At 39.2% G+C, this 25,522-nt stretch overlaps 1 protein-coding gene across 3 annotated transcripts in view; it reads left to right on the top strand.

Annotated features, from left to right (window-relative positions):
- The window catches only part of LOC106052839 (USP6 N-terminal-like protein), a 72,717-nt gene extending 48,430 nt beyond the window's left edge, over positions 1 to 24,287 (top strand). For all 3 annotated transcript variants that reach the window (XM_056032837.1, XM_056032838.1, XM_056032839.1), the window contains exons 5-14: positions 2,867 to 2,909; positions 5,900 to 5,980; positions 13,579 to 13,686; positions 14,196 to 14,305; positions 15,335 to 15,449; positions 16,259 to 16,313; positions 17,990 to 18,084; positions 18,785 to 18,850; positions 21,781 to 21,880; positions 22,465 to 24,287. In XM_056032837.1, the coding sequence (XP_055888812.1) occupies positions 2,867 to 2,909; positions 5,900 to 5,980; positions 13,579 to 13,686; positions 14,196 to 14,305; positions 15,335 to 15,449; positions 16,259 to 16,313; positions 17,990 to 18,084; positions 18,785 to 18,850; positions 21,781 to 21,880; positions 22,465 to 23,978 (2,287 nt within the window). In that variant the 3' untranslated portion in view covers positions 23,979 to 24,287. The remainder of the gene's footprint in view (positions 1 to 2,866; positions 2,910 to 5,899; positions 5,981 to 13,578; positions 13,687 to 14,195; positions 14,306 to 15,334; positions 15,450 to 16,258; positions 16,314 to 17,989; positions 18,085 to 18,784; positions 18,851 to 21,780; positions 21,881 to 22,464) is intronic.
- Positions 24,288 to 25,522: the final 1,235 nt, after the last annotated feature.

The following is a 25,522-nucleotide window of genomic DNA, read 5'->3' as shown; positions in this document are numbered from 1 at the left end:
GAATCTAGACATGACATGATTATAGTTAGGTTAGCTTGAATCTAGACATGACCTGAATATAGTTTGGTTAGCTTGGATCTAGACATGACATGAATATAGTTTGGTTAGCTTGGATCTAGACATGACATGATTATAGTTTGGTTGGGGTTGGATTTAGACATGACATGATTATAGTTTTGTTGGGGTTGGATCTAGACATGACATGATTATAGTTTGGTTAGCTTGGATCTAGACATGACATGATTATAGCTTGGTTTGTTTGAATCTAGACATGACATGATTATAGTTTGGTTAGCTTGGATCTAGACATGACATGATTATAGTTTTGTTAGCTTGGATCTAGACATGACATGATTAAAGTTTGGTTGGTTTGAATCTAGACATGACATGATTATAGTTTGGTTTGTTTGAATCTAGACATGACATGATTATAGTTTGGTTACCTTGAATCTAGACATGACATGATTAAAGTTTGGTTTGTTTGAATCTAGACATGACATGATTATAGTTTGGTTGGTTTGAATGTAGACATGACATGATTATAGTTTGGTTGGCTTGAATCTAGACATGACATGTTTAAAGTTTGGTTGGTTTGAATCTAGACATGACATCATTATAGTTTGGTTGGGGTTGGATCTAGACATGACATGATTATAGTTTGGTTGGGGTTGGATTTAGACATGACATGATTATAGTTTGGTTGGGGTTGGATCTAGACATGACATGATTATAGTTTGGTTAGCTTGGATCTAGACATGACATGATTATAGCTTGGTTTGTTTGAATCTAGACATGACATGATTATAGTTTGGTTAGCTTGGATCTAGACATGACATGATTATAGTTTGGTTAGCTTGGATCTAGACATGACATGATTATAGTTTGGTTGGGGTTGGATTTAGACATGACATGATTATAGTTTGGTTGGTGTTGGATCTAGACATGACATGATTATAGTTTGGTTAGCTTGGATCTAGACATGACATGATTATAGTTTGGTTGGGGTTGGATTTAGACATGACATGATTATAGTTTGGTTGGGGTTGGATCTAGACATGACATGATTATAGTTTGGTTAGCTTGGATCTAGACATGACATGATTATAGTTTGGTTGGGGTTGGATCTAGACATGACATGATTATAGTTTGGTTGGGTTTGGATCTAGACATGACATGATTATAGTTTGGTTGGGGTTGGATTTAGACATGACATGATTATAGTTTGGTTAGCTTGGATCTAGACATGACATGATTATAGTTTGGTTGGGGTTGGATCTAGACATGACATCATTATAGTTTGGTTGGGGTTGGATCTAGACATGACATGATTATAGTTTGGTTGGGGTTGGATTTAGACATGACATGATTATAGTTTGGTTAGCTTGGATCTAGACATGACATGATTATAGTTTGGTTGGGGTTGGATCTAGACATGACATGAATACTTAACTGTACATTTCACACATTCTGAGAATTTAACGGAACTCTTTGCAATTTTCTTTTTACTAGTTAATTATTCCAGTAGTTCAGGAAAACCTATTCAGGCCTCGTGAAACATTATTATTATACATGACATGAATATAGTTTGGTTAAGTTATTTAGCCGGAACAGGTTTTAGAGTTTTAGATTTTGACCCATTAGAAGCTGAGAGTGTTCCTGACCTTTAATTAGCTCATGTCAAGTCTGCAGGTCATTGTATTTATCTCCTCGTAAACAGAACTAGAAGAGCTTTAATTCACTTGTCCATCGAATCTTTAAAAGGGAAATCGTACTTGACAAAAGGTCCATGCTGAACAAAGTTGAGATTCCTTGGGTGTGCTGAAACGTTAGAATGTGCTGTGCATTGTTAGGCTCAATCAAAGTTCTCAACTCTTGTAAATGACAGGAAGACGTAATTAGCCCTGAGACTTGACATTCGTACAACATCCTGACATTAAAGCCTCATAAACTGTCATGTGACAGCTTCAGCAGTTCCCTTCTGTAATGTCAATGTTATAGAGATGACTCTTATCTAATGAGCTGATTGTCAGCTGTGTACTCAATGTTTTAATGTTAAGGCTGTGTAAGCACAAGTTTACATTTAGTAATATGGCATGTTGTTCTAAAGGTACATTCACTCTGGATGCTACAACTATGAGCCTAACTAACAGTTTTAGTACTTTTTTTTAAAAAAAGCTTATATCAACTCACTATGTCAGTCTGTCAGTCTGTCTTGTAAAATGTATGAACATGTCATTTCTCCCACACCCATTCTCTGATCAAGTTGAAACTTTGCACAATTATTTCTTGTACCTGTCAAAACAAGAATCAAATTTAAAAAAGAACCAATTCGTTAGTTAATTACGTGTAATTAATTATTTTTTTTGGGGTATCAAACAAGTTAAAGATGATGATGTGGTGGTATAAGTTGAATTAGTTCCCCTTAAAAGCTGGAAACTAACAATAGATAAAAACTTTCTTTTTCATAAGCACTTCTTTGACACGGTGGTTAGTATATTGGCTTGAGGGGCTTGAATCCTCAAGTTCAAATTTAAGTCATGAACTTTTTTTTTTATCAAATACATCTTAAAAGCTATCATGGCAACCTTTACTCAGGTACCCCTTCTTTATCCAAACTTATTGAAATTGATACAATTACACTTTGCTTTTTTTTTTTAAAAAAGAACATTTTATATATATTTTTACTGTAATATTACATCTAAGGACGGGCCAAGTCTGGGTTTTATTTGGTCTATATTGGTTGGAAATGGAGATCCAGCCGTATGATTGTCATCCCATGAATATTTTGATCTATGAGACTCCTTGTGTTTGTTACCCAGTGCTATGTATCTGGTCTGTATTCTAATGATGCTGTTTTTGATTACAGTGACAGGGCCTTGCCTACACATATGGACGCTGCAGAGGAGAAGGTAACTCTCGATGCTTTGTTTCTCTCCCCCTCTCCCCTCCCTGAGCATGTATTGATAGATCTTGTAACATGTACTGACGATGATCTGTCTACATTTTTCTCCTGGCTTTGTTTGACTTGTAGATTTTCATTTCTTTCAACTGGTTTATGGTTTATATTTAAATCAGACACATAGCCATGAAAGCAGTTGGTCTGTGTTTGTGTGTGTGGATGTTTATTATTTAAATCAGACACATAGCCATGAAAGCAGTTGGTCTGTGTGTGTGTGTGTGGATGTTTATTATTTAAATCAGACACATAGCCATGAAAGCAGTTGGTCTGTGTGTGTGTGTGTGTGTATGTGTATTATTTAAATCAGACACATAGCCATGAAAGCAGTTGGTCTGTGTGTGTGTGTGTGTATGTGTATTATTTAAATCAGACACATAGCCATGAAAGCAGTTGGTCTGTGTGTGTGTGTGGATGTTTATTATTTAAATCAGACACATAGCCATGAAAGCAGTTGGTCTGTGTGTGTGTGTGTGTTTATTATTTAAATCAGACACATAGCCATGAAAGCAGTTGGTCTGTGTGTGTATGTGTATGTGTATTATTTAAATCAGACACATAGCCATGAAAGCAGTTGGTCTGTGTGTGTTTGTGTATGTGTATTATTTAAATCAGACACATAGCCATGAAAGCAGTTGGTCTGTGTGTGTGTGTGTATGTGTATTATTTAAATCAGACACATAGTCATGAAAGCAGTTGGTCTGTGTGTGTGTGTGTGTGTATGCGTATTATTTAAATCAGACACATAGCCATGAAAGCAGTTGGTCTGTGTGTGTGTGTGTGTATGTGTATTATTTAAATCAGACACATAGCCATGAAAGCAGTTGGTCTGTGTGTGTGTGTGTGTATGTGTATTATTTAAATCAGACACATAGCCATGAAAGCAGTTGGTCTGTGTGTGTGTGTGGATGTTTATTATTTAAATCAGACACATAGCCATGAAAGCAGTTGGTCTGTGTGTGTGTGTGTGTTTATTATTTAAATCAGACACATAGCCATGAAAGCAGTTGGTCTGTGTGTGTATGTGTATTATTTAAATCAGACACATAGCCATGAAAGCAGTTGGTCTGTGTGTGTGTGTGTGTATGTGTATTATTTAAATCAGACACATAGCCATGAAAGCAGTTGGTCTGTGTGTGTGTGTGTATGTGTATTATTTAAATCAGACACATAGCCATGAAAGCAGTTGGTCTGTGTGTGTGTGTGTATGTGTATTATTTAAATCAGACACATAGTCATGAAAGCAGTTGGTCTGTGTGTGTGTGTGTGTGTATGCGTATTATTTAAATCAGACACATAGCCATGAAAGCAGTTGGTCTGTGTGTGTGTGTGGATGTTTATTATTTAAATCAGACACATAGCCATGAAAGCAGTTGGTCTGTGTGTGTATGTGTATGGATGTTTATTATTTAAATCAGACACATAGCCATGAAAGCAGTTGGTCTGTGTGTGTATGTGTATGGATGTTTATTATTTAAATCAGACACATAGCCATGAAAGCAGTTGGTCTGTGTGTGTGTGTGTATGTGTATTATTTAAATCAGACACATAGCCATGAAAGCAGTTGGTCTGTGTGTGTGTGTGTGTATGTGTATTATTTAAATCAGACACATAGTCATGAAAGCAGTTGGTCTGTGTGTGTGTGTGTGTTTATTATTTAAATCAGACACATAGCCATGAAAGCAGTTGGTCTGTGTGTGTGTGTGGATGTTTATTATTTAAATCAGACACATAGCCATGAAAGCAGTTGGTCTGTGTGTGTATGTGTATGGATGTTTATTATTTAAATCAGACACATAGCCATGAAAGCAGTTGGTCTGTGTGTGTATGTGTATGGATGTTTATTATTTAAATCAGACACATAGCCATGAAAGCAGTTGGTCTGTGTGTGTGTGTGTATGTGTATTATTTAAATCAGACACATAGCCATGAAAGCAGTTGGTCTGTGTGTGTGTGTGTGTGTATGTGTATTATTTAAATCAGACACATAGCCATGAAAGCAGTTGGTCTGTGTGTGTGTGTGTGTATGCGTATTATTTAAATCAGACACATAGCCATGAAAGCAGTTGGTCTGTGTGTGTATGTGTATTATTTAAATCAGACACATAGTCATGAAAGCAGTTGGTCTGTGTGTGTGTGTGTGTTTATTATTTAAATCAGACACATAGCCATGAAAGCAGTTGGTCTGTGTGTGTATGTGTATGGATGTTTATTATTTAAATCAGACACATAGCCATGAAAGCAGTTGGTCTGTGTGTGTATGTGTATGGATGTTTATTATTTAAATCAGACACATAACCATGAAAGCAATTGGTCTGTGTGTGTATGGATGTTTATTATTTAAATCAGACACATAGCCATATAAGCTATTTGTTTGTGTCTGTTGTCTGTGTGTGTGTGGACTGTGTGTGAAGGATTCTGTCAGTGTACAAAACTGTTTTGTCGTCTCCTTGACTCCTAGCCATTGGTTCCTTGTTTGTAAGATTTGATTTGAAACCTCTTTCTTTGTGTCCCACCAGAGTTCTAACTTTGTATGCTTCATCGTTGTTACGTGCCCATGTTGGTGTAAATGTGGGACGGTGCGAATGCGTGTTAAAAGTGGGTAGAACCAAAATGGAGGAATAGGAACTAAATGGTGGTTTCAGTGTTCATGGAGGTTAAATGAATTATAATTGTTGACGTTTCGTGTTGTTGCGTTATTAAAAGAGTCTCTTCACATAACAAAACGTAACAATCGTCATGCAGCTTACACTACATTCTCTTGTGTGTACTACATTTTATTTATTTATTGTTTTTCGCCTATGTCCTATTTGTGTTTTTGATTGGTCCTCGAATACTAACATTTCGGTGCATAGTTTTGTTCTAGCTGTTTTTATTTATGAATTTTAAATTGTCGCTTGTATGCTGAATGCTTTATTTTGTTTCTTTTCTTTTATCTTAAAGGCTAAACTAGTCGAGAGAGAGAGAACGACCAAATGGCTCAAAATGTTAAGCAAGTGGGATAAATACTTCCCAGGGGAAAAGGTTGGTCGTTTGTTTATGACTCTATGTAGCACTAACACCTATTGTTATGAAATGTTTTGAAAAATATATGCTTAAACAACTTGTAGCAAAAGTCAATAACAGCCTAGACCCTCACCAATTTGCATACAAAGCAGCTAGAGGAACTGAGGATGCCATTCTATTGCTTTTGGACCATCTTTATAAGCATCTCGATATACCCAAAACCTACGCACGAGTCCTCTTCGTAGATTTCTCCTCGGCTTTCAATACCATACAGCCACATCTAATGATAAACAAACTGAGTAACTTAAATGTAAGCCCTTACTTACAAGCATGGGTTCTAAACTTTTTAACTCAACGGCCCCAGTATGTTAAAGTCAACAACACCAAATCGTCAACTCGAGTACTATGTACGGGTGCTCCACAAGGTTGTGTACTTTCTCCTGTGCTATACACTCTTTACACTAATGACATAAGAAGCATCTATGACTCAGTTAAACTCATTAAATTCGCTGATGATACTGCCATAGTCGGTCTTATTTCAGGAGACGAAACTCAGTATCGAAGCTCGATAGAAGAGTTTACAAACTGGTGCACCGACAACTTTCTAGAACTGAATGTAACAAAAACTAAAGAACTTATAATAGATTTTAGAAAGAAAAAACAAACTATACGTGAACTGCAAATAAACACTACATCTATAGAACAAGTAAGGGCATATAAATATCTAGGCGTTATCATCAACAACAAGCTTTCATGGGAAGACCACCTTGGAACCCTGACAAAGAAAACAGCCCAGTGACTCTTTTTTCTATACAAACTCAACAGTTTTAAATTAAACAAGAAGATCCTTGAGACATTTTACGGCGCAACTGTACAAAATCTGCTAACATACGGAATAAGTTGTTGGCAAGGCAACGCCTCATCTAAACTGTTGTGACGTCTAGAAAACATCATTAAAAAAGCATAAAAAATTACACTCACAACATTACCACATTTAAAGGAATTTTTTGAACAAACGTGCCTAAGAAAAATCGAAAAAATCATGGAAGACAACGGCCACCCGCTCCATCAGAACTACGCCAGGTCGTCGCGAAGTGGGCGACTGCTGTCAATCAAAACAAGAACGGAGCGGTACAAAAACTCGTTCGTACCTCACTCGGTCAGACTCTATCACCGCCACTCATTGATCAGGGAACATGAAATGCACCAAGATACCTGTGTGTAGTCGCTGAATGAACTCTTCATGTTGTCTGTTGTATTTATGTGTATGTTTCTGTTGTGTTGTCTTTATATGAGAAACGAGTCCTTGTAATCACAACAAATTTCCGTAAGGATCAATAAAGCAGTCTTAGTCTTAGTGTGATAAGTACTGACCTCTGAACCCCGTACACTGGGTATAATGTTTATATATGATATGACTTTATTAAACTTTTGGCGTTTGTTTAATCAGAAAGATCGTCCCGAGACATGACGTTAAACTGCGCTCCTCTTTCCTTAGCACTTTTGGAGCTCAAAAGTGCCCTACTTCTTTTCTATCATTGTGTCTGCCTCCTCTTTTCCTAAGTCTGCCTTCATTGATCATCCCACTGTCTCCTTAACTTTAAATTCTCACTACGTCCTAGACCAGTCCGTTTGCCGTGGACTGCGACGGGTAAGGGGGGATAAAGAGATCCTGGTGTTTGAGTGGTGGCTATCTGAGGATAAACCACAACAACACAATACTTTGGCTCCAAGTTCCCCTAGACCTGAGACCCAGATGGCCCGCTCTGGGTCAACCGGCTGGTCATGCCGAGCTACCAGCATAGGTCGTCGACCTATGCTGGAGGGCGGTGGCTGGAGGGTCAATCAGGGAGCTGCTGTATCGGACATGTCCGATGTAGCAGCTGACTGAGTATAGCACCTGTGTAGCCCTGGCGGGCTCATTCTGGACATCCGAATGGCCCGTCCCCTTGTTGGACTCGATGGCGGGTGGGGAGCACAGGTGCCGAATTAACCAAAATATATATGGACAAAAAAACACACACAAAACTACTTGCCCCAGACCTATGTCTGGGCAAGAAACGACGAATTGACGATAAAAAAGAGGAGGTCCCAAAAAAGCTGTGCCACCTGGCCATCATTTCTGGTGGTAAGATGCACAGAGGAGGGAAAAAGCCTGACAAAGTTGAGCCCTTTTATTATCTATAAGGGACTCAAGTCAGTAGTGGGAGAGCCCAAGAGTGTGTCTAAGCTACACAAAACAATGGAACTCCTTGTAGAAGTAGACAGCAAGACACACTCTGATGGGCTTTTAAGATGCAGAAGACTCTGTGATCTCCAAGTGGAAGTCATGCCACACAAGAGTCTGAACACCAGCAGAGGTGTAATCAGCTCTAGGGACCTACTGGAATGTTCCGAGAAGGAAATAGTGGAGGGCATTGAAGGAGTCACCCATGCCCGGCGCATTACCAGGCGCAGGGAGGGTGAGGAGGTCAAAACCGCCACTATTATCCTCACATTCGGAACTAGGACACCGCCAGAGTATGTGAAGGCAGGATACCTACGAGTTCCAGTGAGGCCCTACATACCTAACCCCATGAGGTGCTTCAAGTGCCAAGGTTATGGACACGGCGCGGCAGTCTGCAAGAGGAACACTGTGTGTGCCAGATGTGCTGGAGAGGGTCATGAGGACAAGGGCTGCACAGCCCAGTTCAAATGCCCAAACTGTCAAGCTGGCCACTCAGCCTACTCCAAGGACTGCCCTGTGTGGAAACAGGAGGTTGCCGTGCAGGAGTACAAGGCAAGAAACGGATGTACCTTTAGCCAGGCGAAATCGGCTGTACTGGCCCTACCCAAGGGCCAATTCGGCTTGACAAAGACCTACGCCCAGGCTGTTGCTAAGAAAGGAAGATCCATAGCCACACAGACGGACACATTGACCCCACCACCCCCTCCTCCTCCCCCAACTCAGAAGAAAACACCGCCAAAGAACACACCTCTGAAGAAACAAGAAAGCCCTGTTGTCATGCTAAAGAACAGGTTCTCTGTGCTCGCTGATGAGAGCATGGAGACTGAGCAGCATGTCAAAACCAATACTCCGGGAGAACCCGGAGACATCATGTCTGACACAGGTTCTCCTCAGAGAACCCAGCCAGACACCCCAACCTCTACCGAGTTAGAGGTTGACCAACTCCCTAAGGGGAGAAATCAAAGCGGAGAGGATGCCCGAGGTGAGAGAGGAGGAAATAACCTCCGCTCTAACCAGAGGGATCTCCCCTCTCCAGAGAGAAAGACTTCCCCCAAAAGGGGGTTGTCCTCCTCTCCATCCAAACCCAAGAATAAAAATACCAAGGTCACTGGAATAAAGGGAAACCCCTCCGGGGGCCTCCCAAGGCCAAATAGCTCCAAGTAGGTCATCTAGAATAAGCCATGGATTCCAGAATTGTACAGTGGAATTGTAGAGGCCTCAAGGCCAATTACGAGGAAATGCAGCTACTGATGGACTCTGAGACTCCTGTAGCTGTCTGCTTACAGGAAACATTTCTAAAAGATTGCATCAGCTTCCGAAGCTACCGTGCTTACACCAAGAATGTTGAGGATGCAGAGAGAGCATCAGGTGGAGTCTGTATCCTTGTGAAGGATAGCATCCCCCATGAGAGGGTAGAACTACAGACCACACTACAGGCCGTAGCAGCTAGGATAACCCTTCACAAGGTTATCACTTGCTGCAGCCTGTATCTACCACCAGGCGCTCCATTAAACCGAACAGACATGGAGGACCTATTGAAACAACTCCCCCGGCCTTATTTAATCCTTGGGGATTTCAATGCCCATAACACCATGTGGGGATCCAACAATACCGACACAAGAGGTCGTATGCTGGAGGATATCTTCCTCCAACATGATTTATGCATACTTAATGATGCATCACCGACCTACTTGCACCCAGGAACTGGATCATTCACATGCATTGACCTCACCGTATGCGTCCCCGGACTTCTGGACGATTTTAAATGGTCAGTTAGCAATGATCTACGGGGAAGTGATCACTTCCCAATCATCATTACTAACAATCTCCCTTCATTGGGACGACCTCAGCGGTGGAAACTGAATAAGGCCGATTGGGAACAATTCCAAAAAAGATGCTCTGAGGATATCACAGAAAATATCCTCCATGAACAGAACCCAGCTGATACCTTTGCTAGCAAGCTACTAAGTATAGCCAGGAAAGTTGTACCCCTAACCTCTGCAAATCCAAAACGGCCTAGCAAACCATGGTTTGATACAGCTTGCAAAAGTGCTATTGGTGATAGGAAAAAACGACTGGCTGCATTTATAAAGAATCCTTCCCAGGAAAACCTAAAGCTATTCAGGATAGCTAGAGCAAAGGCTAGACAAACCATACGGTCAGCCAAAAGGAATTCCTGGAGAAGTTTTGTCGGCAGTCTGGATGCCAAAACTTCTGCTAGAGCGGTTTGGAAGGCAGTAAGGCGAATCAAAGGGAAAGAATCAAATGCAATAGGGCATTTGAAAAACCAAGGACGAACTGTCACGTCCCCCAGAGAAATAGCTGACTGCCTTGCATCCTCAATAGCAGAAAAATCATCCACTGCACACTACACGCCAGAGTTCCAAAAAGTCAAAACCAGGGAGGAAAGACACCCCATTGATTTCAGGTCAGAGAACAATGAAGACTACAACAAACCGTTCTCGCTTGAGGAACTGAGGGAATCGCTGGACAAGTCACATGACACAGCGCCTGGAGAAGACGAAATCCATTACCAGTTCCTCAAGCACCTTCCCGAACCCTCATTGGCAGTCCTACTAGGGGTCTATAACTGTGTGTGGCAAACAGGCGCTTTCCCAAACAGCTGGAGGAAAGCCACAGTTATACCGATACCTAAACCGGGAAGAGACGGCTCTGACCCAGCTAACTATCGACCAATAGCACTAACAAGCTGCATCTGCAAAACCATGGAAAGAATGATTAACAGTAGGCTGGTCTGGTACCTGGAAAGGAATAAAGTGATCTCAAACTACCAGTGCGGATTCCGGCAGGGGCGGACAACAACTGACCACCTGGTAAGGCTGGAAGCTTATATTAGAAATGCATTACTCAGAAGAGAACATCTAGTAGCTGTATTCTTCGATATAGAAAAGGCCTATGACACAACCTGGAAACATGGCATTCTACGTGACCTGGCGCTTATGGGGCTTAAGGGACACCTCCCCCGTTTTGTGGAGGAATTCCTGAAAGATCGAAAATTTCAGGTCCGAGTGGGCAACTCCGCTTCTGACACTCATGACCAGGAAATGGGTGTACCCCAGGGCAGCATTCTGTCAGTCACCCTGTTCAACATTAAAATAAATAGCATCATAAATGCGCTGTCCCCTGGCATAGAGTGCTCTTTGTATGTTGATGACTTTGTCATTCTTACTTATGGGAAAAACATGAACACCTTAGAAAGGAAATTACAGTTATGTTTAAACAAAATTCAGGGTTGGGCAAACCATAATGGTTTCAAATTCTCAGACTCCAAAACAGTTAGTATGCATTTTTGTAATCTAAGGGGACTCCACCCAGACCCTGAACTATTTATACACAAAAAGAAGATCCCTGTCGTGAAAACTACAAAATTTTTAGGCCTCACCTTAGATTCCAAATTTAATTTTCTCCCCCACATTAAGGAACTTAAGAAGAAATGCCAAAAGTCATTAAACATACTAAGAGTACTCAGCCATACGGACTGGGGAGCTGACAGAGATACCTTGCTGCTGCTCTATCGGAGTCTAATTCGATCCAAGCTAGACTACGGATCCATAATATATGGAGCAGCAAGGAAGTCGTACCTAAAAATACTGGAACCAATACAAAATGCTGCCCTGCGTCTCTGTCTCGGCGCGTTTCGTACATCACCTATCCCAAGTCTCCATGTGGAGGCTGGAGAACTCCCCATGGATATAAGAATGAAAAAGCTTGCAATGCAGTATATAGTCAAGCTAAAATCCAACCCCACGAACCCTGCTTTTGACTCCATATTTAACCCCACAGAGGTAGAATTATACAATCGAAGGCCTAACGTCATACAGCCGTTGGGCCTTCGAATGAGAGAACCCATCCAAAATTTAACCCCACCCATTGACCAAATCTCTAAAATAGAAACCCCTCAGAATCCTCCTTGGCTAATGAATAAACCTAAATTAAATTTATCCCTCCTTAATTTCAAAAAAGAAAATACAGACCCAAGCATACTACAAGTCCACTTTAGGGAACTGCAGGAGAGCTACGGAGATTGTGGCACCATCTACACAGACGGATCCAAAATGGAGGGAAAGGTCGCGTGTGCCTGCTCCTTTCGGAACAAAACAATCTCCCGTAGACTCCCCGATGGCTGCTCCATCTTTACGGCCGAATTGCACGCAATATTGCTTGCACTTATGGCCGTAAAAGCATCAGAAAGGAGTAAATTTATAATCTGCTCCGACTCCAAATCTGCATTGCAAGCTTTGGGGCGGATGAAGACTGACATCCCATTGGTACATAAGAGCCTGAAGCTGTTGGACCAAATAACAGCCGACCGTAGGGATGTCACCTTCATCTGGGTCCCCTCCCATGTTGGCATTGAGGGAAACGAAGCCGCAGACAGAGAAGCAAAGAGAGCCCTAAATCATGCGGTGTCAGGAACCCAAATTCCCTACTCGGACCTGAGACAAAGTATTGCCTCTGCCACCTATCGAGAGTGGCAGAACCGATGGGAGGCTGAGACTCACAGTAAACTCAGGCAGATTGTGGCGGATGTCAGGTGGCGGCCCACATCTAAGGGTCTGACAAGGCGTGGTAGCACAACCATGTCCAGACTTAGGATTGGCCACACCTACATCACGCACTCTTTTGTACTGAAGAGAGAGGAGCCCCCACTTTGCGAGCACTGTGACTCTCGCCTCACCGTGGAACATATCCTCGTTGATTGCCCCAGATACCAGGATGTCAGGGCGAAACATTTTAGAGCCACTAATCTAAAAACACTATTTAATAATGTCGACCCTGGGAAGGTACTGGGCTTTATTCGGGAAGTGGGGCTATCTACGAAGATCTGATTTCTGAATTTGTGAACATGCACTATTTACATTAGATTTTTACCAAATATTTAAATTTTTACTACCTTTACTATTTTAACTGTGAATAGACCTTAATTTTAATTATATTACTGTATAGAATCTGGCCCTTGTTGTTTAGAGAGAGAGTAGTCCTTAAGGGACTGCAGGCACGACATGGCCTAAATTGTGCCGATGTGCCACAAATCAACAAATCAACAAACATTTAATCAGAAAGCATTAGAGCAGCGGTTCTCAACCTTTTAAGCTCGGCGACCCCTTTTTGCAATTCTTCACTTTGCCGCGACCCCCCCCCCTTTTACATACACAGAGCAATAGAAGAGTAGACAATAACAATCTATACTTTTGATGGTCTTAGGCGACCCCTGGCAAATCGTCAATCGACCCCCCAAAGGGGTCGCAACCCACAGGTTGAGAACCCCTGCATTAGAGCTAATTAGGTTTGTGTTTATGTTCATATTTGTACTTAGAGTTGTTGTTTAATTGTAAATGGCTTATTGTGTGTATTTCCTTATGTCCAGCTAACTCGACGTGTGTACAAAGGAATACCAGACTGTGTGCGAGGAGAGGTCTGGTCAAAGTTGCTTAACATTCCCAGAGTCAAAGCTGAGCAGGAAGGCATTTACATGGTAAGTACCAAGTGAAAAGACACTTCAAAACAAGGCAATACCATTAGGATCTTCTTCTTCGTTGTTCTCATTTTTCATGTTGGGTTCAGATCAGTCATCCTATAAATATACGAGATAACACACAAAGTGGTTTCCAGATCAGGCAGTTCATATAGTTTCTCTTTTTTAGGAGAGTTTCGGGGCCAGAAAAACATGTTCGGTCCTCTTGTTTGAGTATACAGCTTGAAGGGGATGGCCTTATTCGAGGCTGAGAGCCTGGCCCCCACCTGCGCTGCAGGATTCCACTGTATGCTAGGTCTCCCAAGACCATTAGGCTAACTACAATAATAATTTCCTCTCCTATTTCTTCATCAAGATAACCCTATGCCTAATAGTCAGAGAAGTGATAGTCTCTTGCAGTTTGTTTTATTTATTGTTTCAGTTGAAATGACATAAAATATCTCCCCAAGTTGTTATTTGTCAATGTGATTGCTTTCTACTATATTAGACTTTTGTCTGTGTTTTTTTAGAAAATGCGTGAAAGAGCTCGAACAAAGTCAACATCCATCCGCCAGATTGACCTAGATGTGAACAGAACGTACAGGAATCACATAATGTTCAGAGAGAGATATGGAGTAAAGTAAGTACTTAGAGTAAAGTAAGCACTCATAAAGTAAGCACTCAAGAGTAAAGTAAGTACTGAGAGTAAAGTAAGTGCTCAGAGTAAAGTAAGTGCTTATAGAGCTTTTCATTTAGATTGCAGTGTTGCTGGTTTTTTTTAAGTGTGTGAGATTAGATTTATCCAGGGCTGGGTAAAATTGTGCTGAAATATTGTGAAGATTGATAGAGAATTTATAAATGTTCGTCTTTTCTATTGAATTATTCATAAAGATTTTAAGGGAATGGTTTTCAACTTTTTTTACTTTAAATAAAAAGTTTTTTGATTCTTTTTGTGTGAATCTTCTATTTTTCAAGTTTGGTTCAAATTCAGCAGCTATTCTTATTTCTTCTAGTCTGTCTGAAGCATCTCTCACAGCAGCTACAACTAGAAAGTAGAAATGTTTCACTGGGATATTGTTTCTAAAAGAAGTCTATGATGTACAAGTACAAAATCCGAAAGCATTGATAATCTATGTATTTTAAAAAGCGTATAATAAGGCAAAAAACTAACTCTGAATACAAACCTCTGCTGCCTTGCAGCTATACCCAAACAAGGCTTCGGGAGTCAACCTAACCCTAACGCAGGTTGCAACACACAGTGCTGCGCCCTGGCAGACCCTGTATCAGCACCTTCCATTCCTTTGGATATGTTAGCTGCCTAGAGAGTGGGAAATGTTCGTTAGGGGTCATCGTTCTGGCCACTCATCGTTCTGGCCACAGCTTATGCCCAGGCTTTCATATCTAGTCACTTCTTGACTGAAGGAGGCCATAGAGATAATAATTTATATGGCTTCCACATTTCTACAATCACTTTCTCTTCTTTTTCTTTCTCACAGTGTTTAAAAAATGCCAAATCTTACAAATCAAAATGTAAATGATTACTGCGATTGATAAATGTATGAAAAATCCCCTTATGGTTAGTCCAGACAAGGGAAATAACTCCCCGGTGCTTCCTGTGGTCTCAATGCTGTATGACTTGCTGACTGGTTGGGTTTGGTTCTACTTGCAGACAGCAAGCATTGTTTCATGTCCTGGCAGCCTACTCTGTCTACAACACTGAGATTGGTTACTGTCAAGGGATGAGCGAGATAGCAGCACTGTTACTGATGTACATGAACGAAGAGGTACACTGTCTTCTACCCTTTTCAGCTTACAAATGCAAACATACGTACACCATTTTTAATATGATTAAAAAGTCTTTATTTAGCTTATGCAACTAGATGGTTACAGACATACCTGCAAATGTAAACTATTCTGACCTTTGAATCTTACAGAAACGTTATTTTAAAAAATAAATAAATAAAGAGAAGAAGAAAACAAACAGACGTAATTCTGTGTTCTGGTTCAACAGTGGTTGTAGGTCTTCCAAAAGTGTGCTCTCTGGTTTTTAACAACAAAGTTTACATATACATCTAAGCATTATTTCTAATCAAGAATAAATCGGTACTTTGTGTCCATTCACAAGTTATCCTCCTCTGTTGTCATCCTCCTTTTTGTAGCTTGCTTTACCACTGACTTGCAGGGGCCATCCACAAGTTTAAGTGTAACACAAACTCCCTTTCATTCTTATTTTTTTGTTAAATTTTTTGAACTTACACATAAATAGACAAAAAACATTTTTGTATACATATTCAATAGTTTATTTTTTAACAATATTAGATGCTTGTCACTAATCCACAATTAGAAATGTGAACCAGTGTCTGTGGTCAACTGTAAAATAATTTTTTTTTTCATTTCTAAATTTTGTATTCTGACATGATAATAATTGTCAGATTTAGATATTCATTATGGCTTTAGCTAAGCTATTTTAAAAAAATCTCCCTAAAAGTAAAGAAGTTAGCCAACGTATTCTGAATGTTAACAACTAGCACTATCATTATTCAGAGATTTTATTTTGAACTTTTGGTAATTATACATTACTTTCTCTTTACAGGATGCATTTTGGGGACTGTCCCAACTGTTTGTTAGTCCAAGGCACATGATGCATGGTAAGAAGAATTGATTCGCAGGACCTAATTAACTTCTTCCTTTGGAGGACAGTTTGTTACTTGATAAGAAGATAAAAAGTAAAATTCCCCTTTCAGACCTTGCAATCTACAGGGCTGTTAAGCTTATCTGTTAATTGGCCAATGGTTAAAGAGCAGGGTGTTGTGTGGCCAGCACAACGACCAACCGCCTTTACTTTCCCCAACTGAAGTCAGGTACCCATTAGAGTTGGGTGAACTCAGGGTAGCCCTAAAAATCCCAAAACTCAAAATTCCAGGTTCAAACCCAAGACCTGAGGTACGGAAGCTAAGTGCTTAACCACACCGCCTCTGTTCCCCCTGATAAGAAGATATATGTCCATAATTGATTGGCGATGACTTTTAAGTTCCACTACAGCTAAAAAGCTTGAAGTTAAAATTTCTTTTGCAACAAAGTGGAGGTAATTGTTTTCCCACTTGAGGTAGATGATTGGCAGCGGGAGACAACTCTTGTGACAGCGGGAGACAACTCTTGTGACAGCATGGGATGTGTCATCTGGAACGTTTGTGTGATGAGAAATAAGAGGCCTCATTATTTGGTTCATGACCTTAGTGACCTCACACTGTTTACGAGCTGAAATGTTTGATTGGTTTGTTCCCTTGGAAAGCCTTGTAATGTTTAAATGCACTTAAGATCATCCCTTAATGCGATCCCCTGGAATCAAGTTGACACTTTGACACCACTGTTGTTTACTTGAGCGTCAAGTTATTGCCCAAGTATTGCCATGATATAGCTTACAAATTACAAACTTTGCTTCTAAAGAGAAGATAATTATGTCCTCCCTGTACCCATGTGTCAATCCAGTTCTGCATGTCAAGTAGAGAAATGAAATCTAGGTCATTGTTGTTTTCTGACTGATTCAGGCAACCTGTTACATGCTCAATGGAAGAAAGACTACTTATAAGAATTTGTCCTTGAATATGAAATAAGAAGTGTGTCTTTATCTCTATGAACTTAACATCGTCTGTGTTTATCTTCTCAATATTTTAGGTTTTATGTTTTTTTTTTATTTGTAAGTTCTGGTTTAGTGTTTTTTTGTATTATTGCTGCTTTACTTTTTAGTCTTCTGTCCTAGAGTGTCCCTGATTTGAGTGATTTTGCTACTGGTGCTACTCTATTCAAATGGGAACATTTGCTTGTTATATATGTGTGTGTGTGTGAGAATCAAGTTTTTATTTGAGTATGTGTGTGTAAAGAAAGTTTTTTTATGCACTATAACATTGTCTACTATCATAACATGAGGGATGTAATATTAGACCTCAATGGCCTAAATTCTGCCCATGTGCCAAAACCCAAAAATACCAAACATTAGACTTGTTTCTGGTTTAGGTTGACAACAGTCTAGACCAGGGGTTCTCAACCTGTGGGTCGCGACCCCCTTGGGGGTCCATTGACGATTTGCCAGGGGTCGCCTAAGACCATCGAAAAAATGGATTGTTTTTGTCTATTCTTTTATTGCTGTGTGTGAGTGCGGGGGGAGGGGGGCGCAGCAGAGTGGGGGGATTGTAAAAAGGGTCGCCGAGCTTGAAAGGTTGAGAACTGCTGGTCTAGACCTACATCTTACAATAGCTATTTTAAAGTGCACAATAGGTTAGGAGATAATGGTCAAAGGGGAAATAACTTTTTTTTTCATTCCCAGGTTTCTTCATGCATGGCTTCCCAAAGCTGCTTCGGTTCCAGGAACATCATGATAACGTTTTAAAGAAGTTTGTTCCGAAAATCAGGAAACATATGGTGAGTAGGAGTTGACCAATTGTTTGATATTTTATCTTTTCCACTGGTTACTGTGTCCAGACCTTTCAGTGTCCAGATTAGTGTCCTGTCATCTCCTACCATTACAGACATTAGGAACAAAACAAAACAACAACAGTGCCTTCACTTCTTGCTTCATTAACTCATAACTCTCACATTAACTCTTATCTGTGTCATTATCTCATGAAACAGTTTTATCCTCTGATCTAACATTACCAAATAAACGATTTTATCCTCTGGTTTAACATGACAAATAAACAGTTTTATCCTCTGGTTTAATGTGACCAAATAAACAGTTTATCCTTTGGTTTAACATGGCCAAATCAAAGTTTCACTTTGAAAACAAAAATAATTTGCCTAAAGTAAATCAAACTAAAATTGCATATCATTTCTTGATAACACACTGTTGATTAGAAACTAATGTGAGGATAACCCACTGATGTCAGAAAAGTGTGATTGTTGATTTTTCAAATGGTTCTAGAAATTAGTGAAACATTCAACTTATTCTAATTAACATTCAATTGAGATTTTGACAAATAAAGTGAATAAAATCATATTTAAAAAATTAGTCATGTGTTATGGTTCCGGTCCAATGTGTTGATGCTGTTTGAAATGTGTCTATACTGATGAATGAAGTAATAACGTAGTTTGCACTTGATGACAATGTGTTTTGTTGTTTCAGGAAAAAAATGAGATGTACCCAGCTCTCTACACCATCAAGTGGTTCCTGCAATGCTTTCTAGACAGGGTAAGTGCTAGGCTCTTTTAGTTTGCAACAAACAGGGAACCATTCTTTAAATAATTGTAATATTTGAACAGATAGTGAGATTTTTAAAATTTAGTTCTATTGAGGAGGCACAAACAGCCACTTGGCATCACCATCTTATGATGGATGAACTATATTTTTAGTGCTAAGACGTTACCACATGAGCTTTATATTAAGTACTAAGATTTCACTTGACAAACCATATATTTAGTGCTTAGACTTGACTGGACAAATCATATAGTTAGTGCTAGACTTCACTGGACAAATCATGATGTAGTTAGTGCTTAGACTTCACTGGACAAATCATATAGTTAGTGCTTAGACTTCACTGGACAAATCATGTAGTTAGTGCTTAGACTTCACTGGACAAATCATATAGTTAGTGCTAGACTTCACTGGACAAATCATATAGTTAGTGCTTAGACTTCACTGGACAAATCATGTAGTTAGTGCTTAGACTTCACTGGACAAATCATGTAGTTAGTGCTTAGACTTCACTGGACAAATCATATAGTTAGTGCTTAGACTTCACTGGACAAATCATGTAGTTAGTGCTTAGACTTCACTGGACAAATCATATAGTTAGTGCTTAGACTTGACTGGACAAATCATATAGTTAGTGCTTAGACTTGACTGGACAAATCATATAGTTAGTGCTTAGACTTGACTGGACAAACCATATAGTTAGTGCTTAGACTTCACTGGACAAATCATGTAGTTAGTGCTTAGACTTCACTGGACAAATCATATAGTTAGTGCTTAGACTTCACTGGACAAATAATGTAGTTAGTGCTTAGACTTGACTGGACAAATCATATAGTTAGTGCTTAGACTTGACTGGACAAACCATATAGTTAGTGCTTAGACTTGACTGGACAAATCATATATTTAGTGCTTAGATTTCACTGGACAAATCATATAGTTAGTGCTTAGACTTGACTGGACAAATCATATATTTAGTACTAAGATTTCGCTGGACAAATCATGTAGTTAGTGCTTAAGACTCCACTGAACAAATCATATATTTAGTGCTTAAGACTCCACTGAACAAACCATATAGTTAGTGTTAAGGCTTCACTGGACTTGTTTCACAAAACTTCTTATGCAAAATACATTTAAAACACATGAAATGGAAATCTTGAACGAATTATTGAAGTCACTTCAACTGGAGACAGAAAACTTGACTGACACATTATCTAGCTCTGAACTAGATCTAGGAAATATGCTATGATCCAAATTAATTACAAATATTTTTTTAATGATATTTATCCAAATGTCACAAAACTCTATATATAACATATTTAAAAACACTTCAAATGATTGTCATTATCAAATGATCCTATGTCACTACCAGCCGAACATCAATCGAAAGGAAATTGTTAAAATGCATGCACCTTGCTTTAAGGGGAGGTATCCCTGAAAATCTTATTTTTGTTATTTCTAAAGCTAGGCCTTTGAAATTTGTTATGGTAACATATAATGATATTCTAAAATAAATAATGCTAAAAAAGAAAGTTTTTGAATGATGGTTGCCATGGTAACGGCGGCCATATTGTTTTTTGTATACAAATTAAAACTCTGAATTTTGTAAAAACTATTGATCAGAAATACATGAAATTGAATTAAAAGATAAGGAAAAAGGATCCTCTAAATTGGTACAACGTCAGAATTAAAGATTTAAGTATGTTAAATTTTTTACAAATTTTTGAATTTTTAGTATTTTTTTTAGACCTAAAAAACAGGATAAATATTAATTAAAAATATTTATAAAAAAAAAGTGAATAAAATATTGAAAAAACAACATTGTACCAGTAAAGTTAATGATGTCCTTAAGAAGTGTTTCAAATTTCATCAAAATCTATCAAGTAGTTTAGGAGAAATTCCTAATAAGGCACAATGACATGTGCAAAAACTAACATTTTGAGAAAAATGAGTTTAAAGTATAAATTTTATTAAGATTTTGTCTTATAACCCTTACAAAAACATTAAAAAAACATGTTTTAGACACAGATTTATGCAATAAAAATGATTGTAATGTAATGAAAAATGATTGATCTACTTAACTATGTTATTAGTTAAAAATCGATATCCTAGACCTAAAACTCGATTTTCTCTAGGGATACCTCCCCTTAAAAACCCAGAACATCAATCTAAAGGAAATTGTTAAAATGTATGCACCTTCCTTTAAAAACCCAGAACATCAATCTAAAGGAAATTGTTAAAATGTATGCACCTTCCTTTAAAAACCCAGAACATCAATCTAAAGGAAATTGTTAAAATGTATGCACCTTCCTTTAAAAACCCAGAACATCAATCTAAAGGAAATTGTTAAAATGTATGCACCTTCCTTTAAAAAACCCAGAACATCAATCTAAAGGAAATTGTTAAAATGTATGCACCAATCTTTAAAAACGTCTTTCTCCTTAAAAACATGGAAGAAAGAAATTCAGGGTGTTAAGCAAAGGGAAACTATTCAAGATAATTTTTTAAGCAATTAAAGGGGAGTGATAAAAAAAAGAGTGTTTTAAAGCACCCACGCTGCATGGATTTAACAAAAAATGACCTTTTCAAATCAATAATGGGAGCTTTGTTCCTGAAAGAGTTAAATATAGATGAATGCTAAATTTTGGGGGGGAATTTTTTAGAACCTTTGATGACTCAATTCTTTTGGCTACCTGCCATTAGTTGAGAAAATAAATTGTTTAGTCATTGTTCTGGCCAAAACATCCTTATGTAACATTTGTCATGTAAAAGTATAGTACATTAAAAAAAAAGTCCCTTTTACTTCTCAAACAAAGCAATTTTTTTGGTCAACAGCTTTTTGTTTGTTTGCATCCAATTTTGCCGACTAAAGTACTAGGCACTACCGTAGATAGTTTCATACTTTATAATTGTAATGAATATACTTTCAGACCCCATTTCATCTGACATTACGTCTGTGGGACGTTCACATGTTAGAAGGTGACCAGTTGCTAGTGGCTATGGCCTACTGTATCATCAAAATGCATCGGCGTAAGTACTCTAGTATTAGTCTGAAATAGAATTTCTTAATATAGGTTGAAATCCTTTCTTATAAAGTTCTTATTTCCAACATGAAATTCTTTCTTATAAAGTTCTCATTTCCAACATGAAATCATTTCTTTTAAAGTTCTTATTCCTAACACGAAATTCTTTCTTATAAAGTTCTTATTTCTAACGATGAAATTCTTTCTTATAAAGTTCTTATTCCTAACACGAAATTCTTTCTTATAAAGTTCTTATTTCTAACGATGAAATTCTTTCTTATAAAGTTCTTATTCCTAACACGAAATTCTTTCTTATAAAGTTCTTATTTCTAACGAAATTCTTTCTTATATAAAGTTCTTATTTCTAACGATGAAATTCTTTCTTATAAAGTTCTAAAGTACTGAAAATTTCATGATTGGAAACCTTTCAATGCACAAATAAGCATTAAGATACTTGCTTACTATAATTTGTAATAAGGTACATGCTTTCTACAGTAAAAAAAAAAAAATTCCTTCTCTCTTATATTAATTTCACCAATGTTTATTGGAGTACTTAATTAATGGTCTCTTATCCTGTTGTCTTTATCTCAGGTCGTATCATGAAAATGCAGATGGATGACCTGCTGACATTCTTCCAGAGCAACCTGGAAAAAGATTTCTCCTACGACAATGACACTGTGATAGAGCAGCTCCAGATCTGCATGGAGGAGCTGAAGAAGGCCAGGATGTCCCTGCCGCCCAAGCCCAAGGCCAACGAAGCCCCGACCCTCCCGTTTGGCTTGGAGATCCAGCCCAGCGTGGAGCAGCTGATTGGGAGGAGGTCGGAGGAGACTGTAGACGAGCACTTCCGGAAGAATGTGCCCAGGCAGAGCGGGGGCAAGGCGGCTTACTTGCGGAGGAAAAACACCGGAGGGAGTCTGTCAGGGGGGAACAACTTGCTGAGCACGCCAGAAATGTCCAGAAGTCACATGGATACCAGATCATTGCAGTCTCGGATGTCGCAGTACTCTATAGACGACAAATCGTCTTATTATGACACCGCCACAAACTCTAGGCTGTCCCTGGTGGATTACAGCGCCAAGACCTCTGCTCCTAGTTCTCGCACGTCTTTCGGAGAGAACTCGGAGATGGGGAGTATGTCTGCGTTGGGTCATGGTTTCACTACACCAATAGACTTGGATGATGTTGGAGTGGACATGGCAACGCCCACCACTCCAACCAATCCCCCCCTTCCTGGGGCCCAGTATGTGGTAACAAACAGTCCGCCACCCGTTATGTCCCAGTCCTATGAACAGCCGAGATCGACGGCATCTCATGACCACCAGGGTACATTGAAATCTTCAGCCTCCTTGGAAATTTCCCCTCGCCGAGTGGTCACAACGTTTGACAGTTCCCCTGGTGTTGTGACCTCTCGGGAACACGCAGTTCGACCCTCCCATAAGCATAGACCAGGGAAGTCTATTCCAACTTCTTCCTCATCATACGACAATAATTTTAAAATTGCACCAGCTGTAAGCCACCATCAGATGAAAAGTTCAAGGTCGTATGAAGCCAACCACACGTCGGGAAGTACAACCCCGAAGCACTCGTCCTCTTATGAACAACACGTCAACCGAACAAACGAGTTTCAGCCCCAGCAGACTGCTGTAACAACGGCGGGAACTAGCAATGAACAAAAAATAAGTGCGATGGAAGATAGCGACTCCACCAAATCTCCCGCAGGTTCAACAACCTCTGACTATGATAACATAAACGGCATGTATGAGGTAGAGGCGGAGGAACCAAACAACAGGTATGGTTCTCGTGGGGACAACATCACCATCATACCAATCAGCAAGTCGGACGGCTTTGTGACTAGCACTGGAGCTGCGGAAATGGTCATACTGAATGGCATTGACGGAAGGGTCACCTCCCAAATGAAAATGACCAAAACTGATCATGATATTCAGCGTGCACACCAACGAGACCGCAGAGATCAGAGAAACGTAGACTATCAAAATGGCTACCAGGTGGAGAGGCAGATGAGTTATCAGGTTTCTCAGGCAACGTCCTCACAAACCAAGTCAGTGTACACAAAGACTATAGAAAAAACGGCTTACTTGTAGTTTTAGTTGGCACCTCTAGGCAGGCAACAAGTTGTTTTGAATGTATGCAGAGTTAGAGAGCTAAGTTTGTTTTGAATGTATATTTCTACGATTTTCAAAACTATTTGGCTTACAAATGATTGGGAATGGATACTTAACCTGTCTCCAAATCCAAGGGCGTGTTGGTCAATGTTAACACTAGGCTGTGGCAAACTCTGTGTTGTGTTATTTATTTGTTTAGATTAGGAACAGGTGTTCTGTTTGCTGTTTGAAACCCACATTTGATAACTGTAAAAAAAAAAAAAAAAAAAACAACTGATGCTGTGGAAAGCATTGTACCACATACAATGGTTGAGTAAAGCTGCTGCATGTTCCACCTAGATCTTGAGCTGGACCATCCATATGGATGTGGCAAAGATGGTTCTCTATTGTTACAAACTACTGGGATTTGGGAGTCAACTTGGAATCCCTGTGGTAGTTTCTTTGGATGCCAAGAACAAGGGAACTAACCCAGTGTTTCCCTGACCTCTGCATCTCTAGACCATCAAGGCTTGGGCTGACCAAAACATTTCATGGATTATCTCCCATCGTTCATCATCTTGTAACCGTAGCAAGCCCTATAGATGTACAAATAAGACACAGCAGTGAAATCATTCCATCTCAACTCTCTTGACCTTTTTACTCCAGACTCCATTCACAAATACCGGTATTGAAATAGTCAAGATGTGTGTGTGTGTGGCTTGCATTGAGACTGTAAAGTACAAATTTACTATGCTCTAAAATGTATTTTTGTAAGAAAGCTTTCTATTCCATTGATCAACTTGTATTTGCTGTCCCTTTACTTGCATCTTTCTTATAGCCCTAGGCCACACTCTACACTTTTCTAATGAACACTCGGCAAACTCAACACTTTTCTTCTGAATGCTCAGCAAACTCAACACTTTTCTTCTGAATGCTCAGCAAACTCAACACGTTTCTTATGAACACTACATCATGAGGTTCTGACAGTGAAGAACAGATCTAGCAAATAAAAAGATGGTCTGGCCATGTTGTCCATTTGATGGTCAGTTATGTTGGACAGTGAGCTATGCAATACAAGGTGGACAGTTTGATGAACTACAAAGATTTCTCATCATTTTAAGCTCAATATAGATTCTTGAAATGTGGCTGTGAGTGTTGAAGAAATAACATTTCAAAAACAATAGCAAAGACTCTGACTATCCTTCATCCAATGGTAAACTAGTAATGATTGAACTGCAACTTAAGGTCATCAAATCAAGTTAACTCTTGTGAAAAAGAAACAGCAGGCACTTGACTAGATGTTCTTAGACTTCTTAGGAGTTCTATTGTTATGCTTGTTTTTTAGGTTGTTTAAAAAAAATGTTTTTAGCTCACCTTTAACTCACTTTTTTTGTACCATATTTTGTAAAAAAAAAAATTTTTGAGTGCAAGTTTTTTTCCCTTACTGGAATTTGTTTACTATATGCAAATGTATTTATTTCTTGTTGGTGTAGTGTGAAGGCACCTTCATTGTGGTGCTTATGTTGTGTGTGACCTGGAAGTTT

This window comes from Biomphalaria glabrata, chromosome 6 (assembly GCF_947242115.1).
Source record: "Biomphalaria glabrata chromosome 6, xgBioGlab47.1, whole genome shotgun sequence".
Lineage (NCBI taxonomy): Eukaryota > Metazoa > Mollusca > Gastropoda > Planorbidae > Biomphalaria > Biomphalaria glabrata.
The sequence above is the reverse complement of the archived record's forward strand: the minus strand, read 5'-3'. Positions and strand labels throughout refer to the sequence as shown.